This window comes from Rhineura floridana, chromosome 6 (genome assembly GCF_030035675.1).
Source record: "Rhineura floridana isolate rRhiFlo1 chromosome 6, rRhiFlo1.hap2, whole genome shotgun sequence".
In the NCBI taxonomy this organism is placed as follows: Eukaryota; Metazoa; Chordata; class Lepidosauria; order Squamata; family Rhineuridae; genus Rhineura; species Rhineura floridana.
In genome coordinates this window covers 98,138,380-98,152,367 of record NC_084485.1, presented here as the reverse complement: position 1 = coordinate 98,152,367, position 13,988 = coordinate 98,138,380, and the positions used below count along the sequence as shown (strand labels likewise).

Here is a 13,988-nt window from a genome sequence, read left to right as displayed (position 1 = left end):
TCAAGATGGTGGTGGCCACCTAACTTCAATTGCATTAGGAAGTCGATTACCTGGACCCATTTCCGTCTGGCTTCAGGCCTGGTTTTGGCACTAGAACTGCCTTGGTCGCCCTGATTGACAGGAGAAGGGTAGGAGATGTGTAACCCTGTTGATTCTCCTTGACCTCTGTGCGGCTTTTAATACAAATGACTATAATATCCTTCTGGCGTGGTTCAACAGATTGGGAGTTGGCATAGTGAGATGGTGGTTCCACTCCTATCTTTACGTCAGTTTCCAGAAAACAGCATTGGGAGACTTCTCCTTGGTCCCACATCAATTGTTCTGTGGGGTCTCTCAAAGCTGCATCTTGTCCTCCTTGCCCTTTAACATCTATATGAAGATGCTGGTAGAGGTAATTAGGGGATTTCGAGAACAGTGCCATCAGTATGCAGATGACATCCAGTTCTGTTTCGCTTTGTCATCCCAATCAGGTGAGACCCTCCATATGGATCAATGTCTGGAGGCAGTGACATGCATGAGGCCAACTTGGCTGAAACTGAATCTTAAAAAGATCAAGAGATATGCGTGGGCGGTTCTTTTGTTAAGAAATTGGAGAAACTGTTGTTTTGCATGTGGTGCATTCCCCTTGAAGGGCCAGATATGTAGGTGCTCCTAGATATAATAATGTCCCTGGAGACCCAAACCAAACCTCCAGATAGTTTGCCAGCTATCTTGGATTGCCTGTGAAAATGGTCTGGAAACTGCAGCTGGTGCAAAATGCTTTCACCAGAACCCTGAGTGGGGTAATGAGGTGGAGTCATATTACAGCAATTTGGAAGTCATTGTACTTGCCACGTATGTGTTACTGGGCCCAATTTAAAGTGTCTACCTTAGCGTTTAACACCCTGAATGACTCCCAAATACCTGAAAGAGCACATCTTTCACTAGCAATCTGCCCGGGTGTTAAGATTTACAGAAGAGTCTGCTCTCATTGATTCTTATCGAGATGTGAAGCAAGTTGTGTTGTGACCTGTAACAGGTAAGGCCCTCAGTTATGGAACCCTCTCCCTTTCAAACTGTGATTCGCATTGTCTTTGGCCATCTTTCAATACCAGTTTAAAAATAATTTTAGTCTATCAGGCTTTTAGTGGGGGCTGGTGGGAGACATTCTGTTGGATGTACTTGCTGTTGTAATGCCATTACAAAAGGCACTTTGGTTTTGCTGTTGCATTTTGTTGGGATCATTGATAACTGTTGTTGGCTGCTGTTTTATATAATGTTTTACTGAAAAACTGTTTTAATTTTGTTATAGCTTTAAAATTGTTGTTACCTGTTCTGAGATTTGGAACTAGAGAAGCCCAGAACAATAGTCTTGGGTGATTTCAGTGTCCATGCTGAGACTGCCTGTAGTGCTCTGGCTTAGGACTTCATGGCCTCCATAATGACATAATGGCTGTCTTGTCACTGGTCTGACACGTAGGACAGGGCACACCCTTGACTTGGTTTTTGCTCCAGATGAAGGAAGGGGTGTTCTGGAGATAAGGGGGTGGATGTTACCCCAATGTCATAGTCAGACCACTTCCTGGTGAAGTTTAGACTTATGGCAAAGAAGGCACACTTCTCTGCCTCCATTGCATCCTCAAGTAGCCGTCCAGTGGAGCTCTTCCATATTGTCAGGGGTCTGTTGACATCAGTTCCAGGAAATGGAGTCTGAGACCCTTCGGAGGCCCACTGTGAATTGTTTTCAAGGTACTTCGAGGGTAAAGTTGCTTACCTTCATAGCAATCTTGATGCCCCATCCACATCTACTGTGGTCCCCAATGAGGTGTCCAGTGCAACGTCTGCTGCAACTTCCTGGGAGAAGTTTCAGTTGCTGTGGTGTGATGATGTGGACAAGATGCTTGTGACGATAAAGCCAGCAACATGTCCTCTTGACCCTTTTCCTTCTTGGCTTATTAAAGTTTGCCGAGGGGTATGACCGAGTGGATCCAGGGTGTGGTCAACACGTCATTGCAGGAGGGAGTGGTTCCAGCCGCCCTGAAAGAGGTGGTGATCCGACTGCTCCTGAAAAAGCCCACCCTGGACCCATTGGTTTGTGACAACTACCGACCGGTCACAAATACCCCCTTTTAAGGGAAAGTGATTGAGAGGGTTGTGGTGCAGCAGTTGCAAGTACTCTTGAATGAAACCTATTATCTTGACCCATTCCAATCTGGGTTGAGGCCTGGTTATAGGATTGAATCAGCCTTGGTCACCCTGATGGATGACCTTTATCGGGAGAAGGACAAGGGGAATGAGACCCTATTATTCTTACTTGATCTCTCAGCGGCTTTTGATACCATTGACTATGGTATCCCTCTGGGCTTACTTGGTGAGATGGGTATCGGAGGCACTGTTTTACAGTGGTTCCGATCCTATCTCCAGGGTTGTTTTCAGAAAACAGCATTGGGTGACTGTCTTTCAGTTCCCTGGAAGCTGTGCTGTGGGGTGCTGCAGGGTACAATCTTGCCTCCAATGGTGTTTAACATCTATATGAAGCCCTTGGGAGCAGTCATCAGGAGATTTCAGGCGAAATGTCAGCAGTACACTGATGATACCCAGCTCTATTTTTCTGTAACATCTGAATTGGGAGAGGCCATGCAAGCCCTGCGGTGCCTGGATTTGGTGGTGGGCTGGATGAGTGCCAATAAACTCAGTCTGACTCCTAGCAAGATGGAGATGTTGTGGGTTGGTAGTTCTTGAGTTTGGATGATTGGTCAGTTGCCTGCTTTAGATGGAGTCATACTCCCTTTGAAAGAGCAGTTTAATAGTCTGGGGGTGCTCCTGGATTCATCTTTGTTGCTAGAGGCCCAGGTGACCTCAGTGGCTAGGAGTGCCTTTTACCAGGTTTGGCTGGTAAGACAGCTGTGGCCATTTCTGGACTAGGATAGCCTGACCACTGTTGTGCATGCACTGGTAACCTCCAGGCTAGATTACTGTAATGTGCTCTATGTGGCGCTGCCCTTGAGATTGGTCTGGAAGCTGCAACTGGTGTAAAATGCAATGGTGTGGCTGCTCACTGGGACAGGGTATCACCAACATGTCACCCTGCTGCTGAAAGAATAGCAATGGCTGCCCATTAGCTACCAGGCCAAGCTCAAGGTTCTGGTTTTGGTGTACAAAGCCCTATCCAGATTGTATAGGAGATTGTCTTACCCCTTATATACCCAGTTGATCACTACGTTCTGTGAGGTGAGGAGAGGTGAGGGCCTTCTGCAGATACCATCTTATCAGGAGGTCTATTCTGCACAACACAGGGAGTGGACCTTTAGTGTAGTGGCAGCTACTCTTTGGAATTCCTTCCCCTTAAATATTACCAGGCACTATCTGTGTTATCTTCTTGGAGCCTACTGAAGACCTTCCTCTTTCAACAAGCCTTTTAAACAGAGACCTTATCCCAGTCTGCAGCTGTGTTAGAATTGCTTTTTAAGATGTTTGTAAAGCTTTTTTAAAAAATATGTTTTTAAAGATGTTTTGTTTTAATATATTTTTTAAAGTTTGTTTTTAATATGTTTTAGAGTGTTTTTGGTGTTTTTGTTTGCCCCTGTGGGCTCCTACTGAGAGGAAGGATGGAATATAAATTTAATAAATAAATAAACAATAATAATAATAGTAATAATAGTTGTGAAAACGATGAAGAGTGGCATATAAATCTAAGCAATAACTATAACACACATGGTAAAATGTTTAACTGGCCACTGATGAGAACCACAATATTTTGCAGCACGGAAACCACAATGTAATAGGCTGGCAGAATTATCATTGTTGCAGATAGCATTTTCTTTCTTCTCTAACACTTAAAAAACCCACAGGATGAATATAATGCCTTTGGGGGTTTTTTTGTTCAACATCTGTTCATGCCTAGAGCAAAATGCAAGTAGCAAGGTAGCAGACGTTATACCTCATCCCTAGAATTTAACACCTTCACATCTGAAATGTTGCTAGCCCAAGGTTTGGTGCATAGCCTGTCCGATCAAGAATCCTGTGGATGTTGACTCAACGAAGACTTTCATGTGCAAACCAAAACTGCCAGCCACACTATTTTGCACTAGGAGAAAAGTATTCTAGCCCAAGGATAAATGTCCCACTACCAAAGTTTCAATTATTTATTCTTGCATTACTTTTATTATTACATTTGCAAAGGCTTCCTATTACCTCAGATGCAAGGCCGATTGTAGAAGTGATTTATGCAGTGGCAAGTTGACATTTGAAGTAATTTTGCAAAAAATAGAATGAATATTCCAGTATCATCTCCAGGTAAATGGTCGCAACCCAGACTGTCCAAACATTCATAAGAGTATTTTTCAAGGACAAAATGGCTAGAAAAAGTCAATTTCTGGTAGCGATAACATCTTAGAAATACCCATGTGAATCAGTCCTCAGGTGGACATGTTCAAAGCAAAAAAGGTTGTATTCTAGGATGGGAATGAAGATCAAAGCTTGGAAAGGGAAATAATTTAATATGGTGAGAAACAGCCCAACCCACGTCCTAGTTAAGCTGGAACATTCCAGCTGAACTGGTTTCTGGATGGCAGCCAAAATGCTGCTTCTAAAACAGACTGTAAAATGATGAAGAAATAAAGATGGTGACCTGGCTGCAGATTTTGTCTGTAGTTCTGGGAAAGCAGCGTGTCCTCGGATGACATGCTCTATCTTTAAAAAAGAAAGAGATGAGTGTTCATATTAATTCTTGATAAAAGATGGGTTTCATGCTTTTTTTTTAAATCTAGTTCAACTGTGTATAATCTTGTTTTCCAGTGAACTTAGAGAAAAACTGTATTTCCAATTGCCAAGTTGTGTGTGATTACAAGGTTAAAGGGTACTTATGTGGATCACACAGATTTGTTTCATGGTTTATGTGCAACTGTGCATTCTATAGATGTGCATAAACAGAAGCACTGAGTTAAAACTTTATGCTAACAAAATATACATATAGGTACAGCAATTATCTTTCGGCTTGCTTCATTCTATGCATCAGTCCAAGGTACAGCAGCACAAACACAAGCAACAACATGTACTGCTGGTTGTGGTGAAATGTGATGCTACAGCTAAGAACATCAACAGAACAGGCTAGTTTTGCTCTGCTTTCCAGGACACTCCCTTACTATCAAACGTGAATGTGTGTGCCACTTGATACAAAAAACATGGCTCTAAAAAGGGGGAGCAGGAGATTCTGTCCCTCTTAGTTCTACCAAGCACAAGGTAAGCACCAGCTAATTAAACTAACATATCACTACCCTTTCTTGCCAAGCCCCAAAGCGACCCAACTTAATGCATACACTTTAGCCTCAGCCATTCTCCTGGCAACAGATCCTAACACACATGCATTACCAACAGAGCAAAGGAAAAGGTTAAGTTAAGATGGATGAATCTGCTGCCCAAGAGCACATTCGTACTTTTATTTAAAAGGTTTATATGTTCCACCTTTTGGTGAGTGGTAAAAAAAGAAGTTAATAAATATACAAATATTTGTCTAACTGTTGTGTCAGAAGGTTGTGAGGGGAGGCTATTTTTCCTCAATCTTTCTCCTCCAAATAGAATTCAGAGAATAAGGTCAAGGCTATACCATAACATGAATAAGGCATACCTGCTTCCCACGGCTTATGAGAAACCAACATGGCTCCAACATATATCCTTTAATTTCTATGAACGCTATTAATGGATCAGTTCTAGATGTATAGATGATTATATCTGAAATAACGTGAAGCCTTATCATATGTCTAACTAGCTCATAGCCTTATCACAATTACTGGAAGTTCCATGGCAGCTATTTATCTTCATCCTCATCCTCATCCCACCCTTCACCCTGAAATCCCACAGTTTAAAATACATTATTAAAAACAATTAAAAATCAACTTAAAATTACTGCATCACAATAGGGTGGGTCCTAAAAATATACATCTCAAGTGTTAAATTCCACTCATCATATGAGTTCATACAACATATTTGGAAATTAGCAGCTCTTATTAACTGAGAGACCATGATCCTTTACTTTGAAGAAAATCTCAAACTCACCAGTTTTCCTGTAGCACTTTGGCCTCCCTCATTTAGCCAGAAACCTGGCACCATTGCTGAGTAATAGGGCCCCCAAACACCAGGGACAAATACAGGGGACTTGCATATCTGAAGAGGAAAATAAAAATCTAGTTACTTAAAATTTCATGTGTGTATTAAACAGTATCTACCTATCAGGATGGGATCTATTGGCTGGTACCGGTTCAAAAACATTTTGTCAACCTAACAGGCTGGTTTTGATTTGAGTTTGTTCCTTGTCTGCTAGCCGCTGCTTTTACTAATCCACATTTTTCTCTCTCGCAAAATACACTGATCTTAATATTGATCTTTTGAAAGGAAATATCGGTATTTTGAAAGGAAATATTGATAAAGTTATAATTTTTAATGTTGATATTTTAGAGGCAGGGTTTTTTTTTTTAAAAATAAATCCATTGTCGAAAATAACCACGGAAAATCACTACATAAAATCCGAACCATAACAATAGAGAATAAGCAAATTAATGGAAAATTCGGTACCAAATCTGAATTGGGCGGAATTCTAGCACATCCCTACTGCCTATATAAAAAAGGCTTCTCATTATGATAGTTGTCAGAGTTGAATGATCGAGTCTTATACAGGCAGGAGAACTTGACAGCAAAATATTTGAACTAAACATTTGAAGAAATAAACTTAACGGGATGACTTCTGTGGCAGTAGCAAATGAATAACAAACTGGGCATGAGGTTAAAGAGGGAAAGATGCTATCCCTCTGCTACACTAGCACATGTTCTCCTCAAAGCCATCCTGGGAAATGAAGGTTTCTGAACAAGATTTAAACTAACAGTCTTCTTTCCAGTGCAGGAATCCCTCCACCCATGCTGAATTTGCATGCTGTTTATTGTTAAATGGAACACTTTAAACAAATGCTGGTTATTTGAGCTGTGTGACATCACACAAACCAAAGCCCTACTTCTCTCAGTTGTGGGAGAAAAGAAACATCTTTTTCTCATGAGGGCTAGTGTGGGCGTGGAGGAGCCCGGAATCATCTTCTCTTGAATCTGGTCAGCCCAAGTGTGCAGAAAGAGGTGAGAAGATGTGCTACAGGTGAGCACTTTAAAAGTTTTGGTTCCTAACAGGTTTAGCTCTCCATGTGACCTTCCTTCACAGCTTTTACCTGGAAGTAGAAAAGTATTGGGTGGTGACTGCATGAAATCAGGTTAGCTCACTGTCTTGTAAAAGTATTAAAGTCGACACTATTCTAATCAGTCACCAGGGGCTGTCTTTGAAACAATGAGTTTCCATTTATATGTTTTTGAAAACTGAACAACAATAGATCCTGCAATTATTTCAAAATATAACTACACCTTTCCTGAAACTGGATTTTTTAAAAAATGAAATCCCTCTTCCGGTTATGCTTAGGAACACTGGCAACACCGGCTGTAAAAATGAATACAAGGACATCTAAAATGTATTTTCTGAACAGTTTCAGGAAGTTCTACATATTATGTGCCCTACCCCATTATTTACCACATTCTATAAATCATTGTACTGTTCCCAAAGCTACCTTGTGCCTCTGCCAGCACGCAAAGGGAAAGTCCAATTAAAGGACTAGCCGGTACTTCTGGGAAACTATCAGGTTTTGAATATCTGCAGTCAGGCTTGGTATTTTAGAGGATACCCACAAGAATTTGCCAGGACAGGATATTTCCGTCTCTAGCTTGTCTCTAGTTACACACTTAGATGTTCATATCATCTTACAATTCAAATACCATTTGTATGCATTTCAAAAATGATCAACAAACGTGTGGAGCAATTAAGATTTGCACATCAATACATCTGTGAGCACAGACAATGGGTGTGGACGTTCTTCACAGGGATTTTTTTCCTCCTCCCAGAAACTCTACTGTGATAAAAGGGAGTTCTGGGATCTAGCTGAGAGCCATTTGCTCTTTCCAATAAATCTCTACAGTTTCAAATGCGCGCGCGCGCGCACACACACACACACACAAATGTTGGGTTGCATCCAACTAAGTTACATTCAGAGAAATGGACATGATTAACTTAGGTCTATCCATTTCAATGGGTCGACTCTGCATTGACTAAAGCTACAACCTATTGTAAATAAAACAAATGTTATGTTGACTGAATTCTATTCTCAATCAGTCTGTTTGATCACCTCTCTATGCTTGCGAATAGAATTTTTCTATAGTAAGAATTTATTTTTGTTATACCTTCAGGGTTTTCTCCCCTCCTTCATGATCCATCAGTAAGGTTCCACAAATATCTTTACAGGTTGTGTTTTTATCTTGCTACAATTTTACAATGAGACACAGAAGCAATTTGCTACTGAGCCTAGAAAACTCAGTCAGTCTTGCCTCTACCTGCCCAATATCTAGAATGTACTTTTGGGGGGGGGGGTTCTAGCTTAGCAATTTAATTCACAAATAAAATATCCAAATAAAATTAGAGTAATTCAGATTTATGCTAAATCTCTCATACAGTTAAAAGCCACAGAAACCAAGTCTAGCAACTGTTCCAAAAGAGATTTGATAACCTCTAGAAAAGGGTGTTTCTTTTTGTAGGGTGGGGACAGCTAGCAAGATTCACCATACCCACCTCAGTTGAAAAACAAGGGATAATGTGTTTAACAGGTGGTAAAGGGAAGTCTGAGTTATGGGTTCCTGATTTCTTTCCTGCCACCTTTTAAGACAAACATCAAAAATGATTCAATAAATATTCATCCCCAGCCATGTGCCAGCTGCAGTCTAGTTGTCCATTATAAAGAACCAATGTCTGTCTAATCTGGGCTTAGTGCTTTGTGCAAGCTAGTGAAATAAATGCTAAAAACAGTAAGTAACAGCCTAAGAGTTGCTTCAGTTCCATTTACAAGGGAGCATGTTTACAGACTCAAACAGAGGATGTTTATGAAACAGCGCTGTATCACTATTGGATTATTATGCTGGTTTGGATGGGTCAGCAGTAACTTATATAAAGTCTCAGGATTTAAATAATCAACACTTGACAGACCCCCATACTTTATGTTACACATGGCTTAAATTTATAATCCCAAATTCAGAAAGAAGAAAACTGGGGAGGGCATAAAAACAGAAGCTAAACCCTTTAACGTTCCTATTTTTCTTCCCCTCTCCCCCATCCAAATTCACTCATAAAAGAGTCTGACAGATCTGCACTAAGCAATTGGCATTTTACTGTTTTCCCCCACAATGCAGTGCTGTGGTAGGGAAGAGCTGGTGGTGGCAGGTCTATGGCCAATGAACTTTACACAGGGACTAAATTATTTCCAATAATAATAAACTCCGCTCCCAGGAAGGATTTTGACAGTTTATTCCCATACTAGCATAGTCCTAGTCATGACCAGGTTGCAAGAAAGAGCATGATTATTGAGAAGCCCTATGGCTGGTTCCTTGTGCTGATTTTCATCACTGTTATTCAGTGGTAGAAAGACCCATAAGAGTCTTAGAAGAAAACAAAATTCCATGTTACTTCTCATAATTAAAAATAATAATAAATGGTAACCATTGCTTTAAGAAAGTGGACAAGGGATATACATTTGGCATTATCCACTCTCTTTTATGAAGTGAAAGATTCCAGTCATGTGGAGGTATACATATGTACCAGTCATCTACTCTTTGAAGGGAACTGGGAAACCCGATTTTCCTTGGAACAAGGGTGGGATCTGGTCGGCCAGATAGTTATCTCCCCCACTCCCAGAGGCCAAGTTTAGGTGACCTGTTTTGTCACAATGATGTCAGGTGATCCATCCCCCCCCCCCCAGTTTGAAATCAAACTGTGATGGCAAATGCACAGTTTTCAAATCGCTGACTATCAGCTAATTGTCAGGGTTTGCACACACACATACACCTTTTGGCTGATCTTTACCTGTCCCACACCTGATATTGTGTATGACATCAGGTGTTGCGTGGTGGGCATCAGTTGACTGAAATAATCTCATGGCCCAAATGGGAAGGCCAAGTGAGCTAAATCTGGCCCACATGTTGAAGGCCTACCACTACTGCCTTGGAGGAACACATACATTAGAAGTTGCTGAAATACAGCCATTGTACATGTTTCAGAATGGTTTGCTTGTACATACACTTGGTTGACTTTATTATAAATTGGTATCAACTGTTTCAGCAGGAGGATTCCTAACAGTTAAAGACATTTTTGTCTTTGAGGTTGTCTGCTTTTTATATGTAAACCCTTTTCAATCACTGAAATATCCCATGGATTTCTCTCTCTTCCTTCAGAATTTTTCAACTGTTATAAAAGTTCAATGCTTTCTAGTAAGATGAAGAAATGAAAAAGAACTCAGAGTGGGAGGATTTAACCTCAGTCTGTACTCCTTGCAAGATTTATACTAATATGTAAGATATGTAAACATTATAGAGCAGTCAGAAACAAATTAAATGATGAAACCAGTTTAACAGTATTCAGCTGTGATACAAGTGCCAGAAGGCAGGGTTTGTTATGAGTAAATCATCTGGATGATGTACAGTCCTCAATTCAACCTCAGTGTGCCCTACTGAAAATCAATGTCAAACTCTTTAGGACCAGAAAATTACAGAAATACATCAGATAACTGGAAAATGCAAAATTCTAGAAAGCTATAAAATAGAATTCTAAGTAGGAACAACTATAGAATGAAAGGATCGGTTGTCTTATTTGTTTCGGCTTTATGGAATCGTAATTGTACACGTTTACAAGAGTAAGATGGTTTCACTGATCGGATGGTGGATATATACCCTGTCCTGGATGGGGTTACACTCCCCCTAAAGGAACAGGTGCGTAGTTTGGGAGTCATCTTAGACTCTTCCCTCACACTTGAGGCTCATGTAGCCTCGGTGGCCCGGAATGCGTTCTACCAACTTCGGTTGGTAGCCCAGCTACGTCCCTATCTGAGTAAGGAGGACCTCACATCAGTGGTACATGCTATGGTAACCTCGCGTCTGGACTACTGCAATGCGCTTTACGTAGGGCTACCTTTGAAGACGATTCGGAAGCTACAGCTAGTGCAAAATGCGGCGGCCAGACTGCTAACAAGAACTAAGCGGTCTGAGCATATAACACCTGTGCTAGCCCGTTTGCACTGGCTTCCAATATGCTTCTGGGCCAGATTCAAAGTGTTGGTACTTACCTATAAAGCCTTATACGGCGTGGGACCACGATATCTGTCGGAACGCCTCTCCCGATATGAACCGGCCCGCACACTACGGTCTACTATGAAGGCCCTCCTCCGGGTTCCGACTCATAGGGAAGCCCGGAGAGTGGTGACAAGATCTAGGGCCTTCTCAGTGGTGGCCCCCGAACTATGGAATGGTTTCTCCGAGGAGGTGTGCCTGGCGCCGACACTATCATCTTTTCGGCGCCAGGTTAAAACCTTTCTCTTCTCTGAGGCATTTTAATTCCTGTTAATTCTAAATTATTATATTTTGATTTTAGACTGTACAGTTTTTTGTACAGTTTTGTATTGTGATATACTGTATTGTGTTATTTTTATTGTATTTTTAATGTTCACCGCCCAGAGAGCTGTTGCTAGTCGGGCGGTATATAAGCTTAATTAAATAAATAAATAAATAAAATAAGCAAGTTCAGGAATCTTTTTATTTTATACAAATTAAACTCAGATGTGGTTTTAAACATCTTCTGGTGCAGACAACAAAATAAATCCATCATCTTCCCACCAAGATAAAAGCACTGCTCTGGTTTGTGGATTTTCAAAATAGAGAAGGTGGAAAGTTTTAACGGAGAACCCTAAGTATGCATGTATATATCTGTCTTGATTGGAGTCAGGGATCAGTGCTGGGGATCAACAGGACAACCATATTTTTCCAAGCAGCTTTTTATACTGGCACTTTAAAAGCATTCTGTGGTGTCATGCATCTCCGCCTCTCCCATTTTATTTTCATCTGCTTGACCCTCATTCCTCCTTGATTTACCTCAATCTTGGGAATGTTTGGGGGCCTTTCCAAATGATTCTTTCATTACACATAGAAAGTGTAGTAGTTATGTTATTAAAGAGATTCAAGGCCCTTTCCCCCCGGGAGCATATTTGGCTTGGGAGAACCCAAATACTCCCTCTCTAGCTGGCATTCAGTTGTGGCGGATAGTGTTTAATTAATAGGGATTTGAATTTACTGAATATCAATATTTGTCAAAATTGAGTTTTAGATTTACAACTTGATGGGAGTCCATGACTTGCTAGTAATAAAAGGTCATAGATGTGGAATATTTATAACTAATTTGATCATTGTCTTCAAGATTTCTTTTTATCTGATGAAAGTCAAGAGACCTAGACAGATGCCTTAGAATTACAGAAGGAACTATTGTTCTGAAGCTTGCAATAAAACAAATTTCAAGTGTAGTTGTTTATTCATGAATCGTACTAGTTCTCAACAGCCTGTCAGATTTTCATTCATTATTTGGCATAAACATGACCCTTGGGTTCTATATGCACAGTAGTTAACATGGATCAGAATCACCATTCAACATTTTACCGCACATTGACAAGATCACTGCACACAAAAAAGACACGTAATCTGCCATACTGAAGGTGGTTTGGATGGGGTGTAGGCTGCCTTCTGCCCAGCCCTGGCTGTGCTGACAGAGGAATCCTGCCAGTGCAGCCACCCTAATAGCAGCCAGGTGGAAGCTACCATTAGTGGAAGCCAGTATAACCCCCCAAAACAGTCTGTTTAGGTGCAGAACTGGTTTGGTACAGGATTCACTGGCAATGGGTCTCATTTGGGCCCTTCTGCCACAGCAAAGGAGCACTTTTTCTGGCTCCCCACCTTCCTTCCTGGCTTGTACGAGCTGTGAGGCTGTGGATGTGACAGTAGCTATGTCACTCCATTGAGTCCTGTCACTGACAGCCAAGGGTTTGGATTGCCCTCTAAGGTATCCTTTTCAGACTGCACATTTTCACCAATACATATTTATGAGAAAGTTCTAATAATTCTAAATTAGCATCTTTAATTCCAGATTAATTAACCTGCTGTTTTCTCACAATCACAACTGGGATGTTCTTACATACTTACCAAGAGAGATAGGTATAAATACTCTTTTAAAGCTATCTTAGGAAGAATGGATGAAGTCTTCATATGTTATTATTATTTGATCCAATCCAGCCACTGCTGCAGTGGTATGTGAGCCACTTCATGATCTGCTTCTACGACACTCTGCCAATGTCCATATGGAAAAACCACATGAACAGGGCAAGTTATGTACTTCCTTCTCCATAGTCTAGTTCCATGTAGCCCTGATAACATTTGGATGATCTGATCACATATTTCCCACACCAGCAACCACAGCATCTGATCACTGGACATTATTAGCAAGGGTAGTAATAAAAGGGCTCATGCTTCCCATGTGAACAGAATTTCCAACAGTTATCAAAGTTATATGGAACATGAGAATGTGTGTTTTTGGCAACTGCCGCATGTCATCAGTAACATCTGAATTGGACGTATACAGTATAAACAGACGGTATAATTAAATGTGATCATGTGTGACTAATTTGTGTCCAGTCATCTTGAAAGCACCTCTGTAGTGTTATAAAGCAATAGCAGTTTCTATTCAGTGGTGTGACATTGTCACAAGACTGGTGTAAATGTGAGTGGATTCTTGGCTTGGTAACATAATTATTTTAGAGGCCCTTTGCTTTGGACAGTGCAATGAAAACTGAGAAAGGTACACATACAGCTCTGCACCCTATTAATACTTAGATTTATTTTTCAGGTGATAGCCAAGTTCTCAAAATAGCACCAGGATAGGAATTTATGTAAGTCTATACCAGCAACCAGTGTGGTAGATGAAAGATACAAGCTCTATTAATTTCTCACTTCCATAAAATTATATGTGCTGTTGAGCTTTGTTTTATCTTCTCTCTACTATAAATCTAAATATGATCTACTTAATCATGCATATACATTATTGGACCCATATAATAGATGAAATA

The 13,988-nt window shown here is 40.7% G+C and overlaps 1 protein-coding gene across 12 annotated transcripts in view; it reads right to left on the bottom strand.

Moving 5' to 3' along the window:
• FGGY (FGGY carbohydrate kinase domain containing) overlaps window positions 1-13,988 on the bottom strand; it is a 274,220-nt gene that overhangs the window by 100,084 nt on the left and 160,148 nt on the right. For all 12 annotated transcript variants that reach the window (XM_061633210.1, XM_061633206.1, XM_061633207.1 and 9 more), the window contains 2 exons: window positions 6,034-6,141; window positions 4,610-4,671 (listed from right to left, as the gene is read on the bottom strand). In XM_061633210.1, coding sequence (XP_061489194.1) covers window positions 4,610-4,671; window positions 6,034-6,141 — 170 coding nt within the window. The remainder of the gene's footprint in view (window positions 1-4,609; window positions 4,672-6,033; window positions 6,142-13,988) is intronic.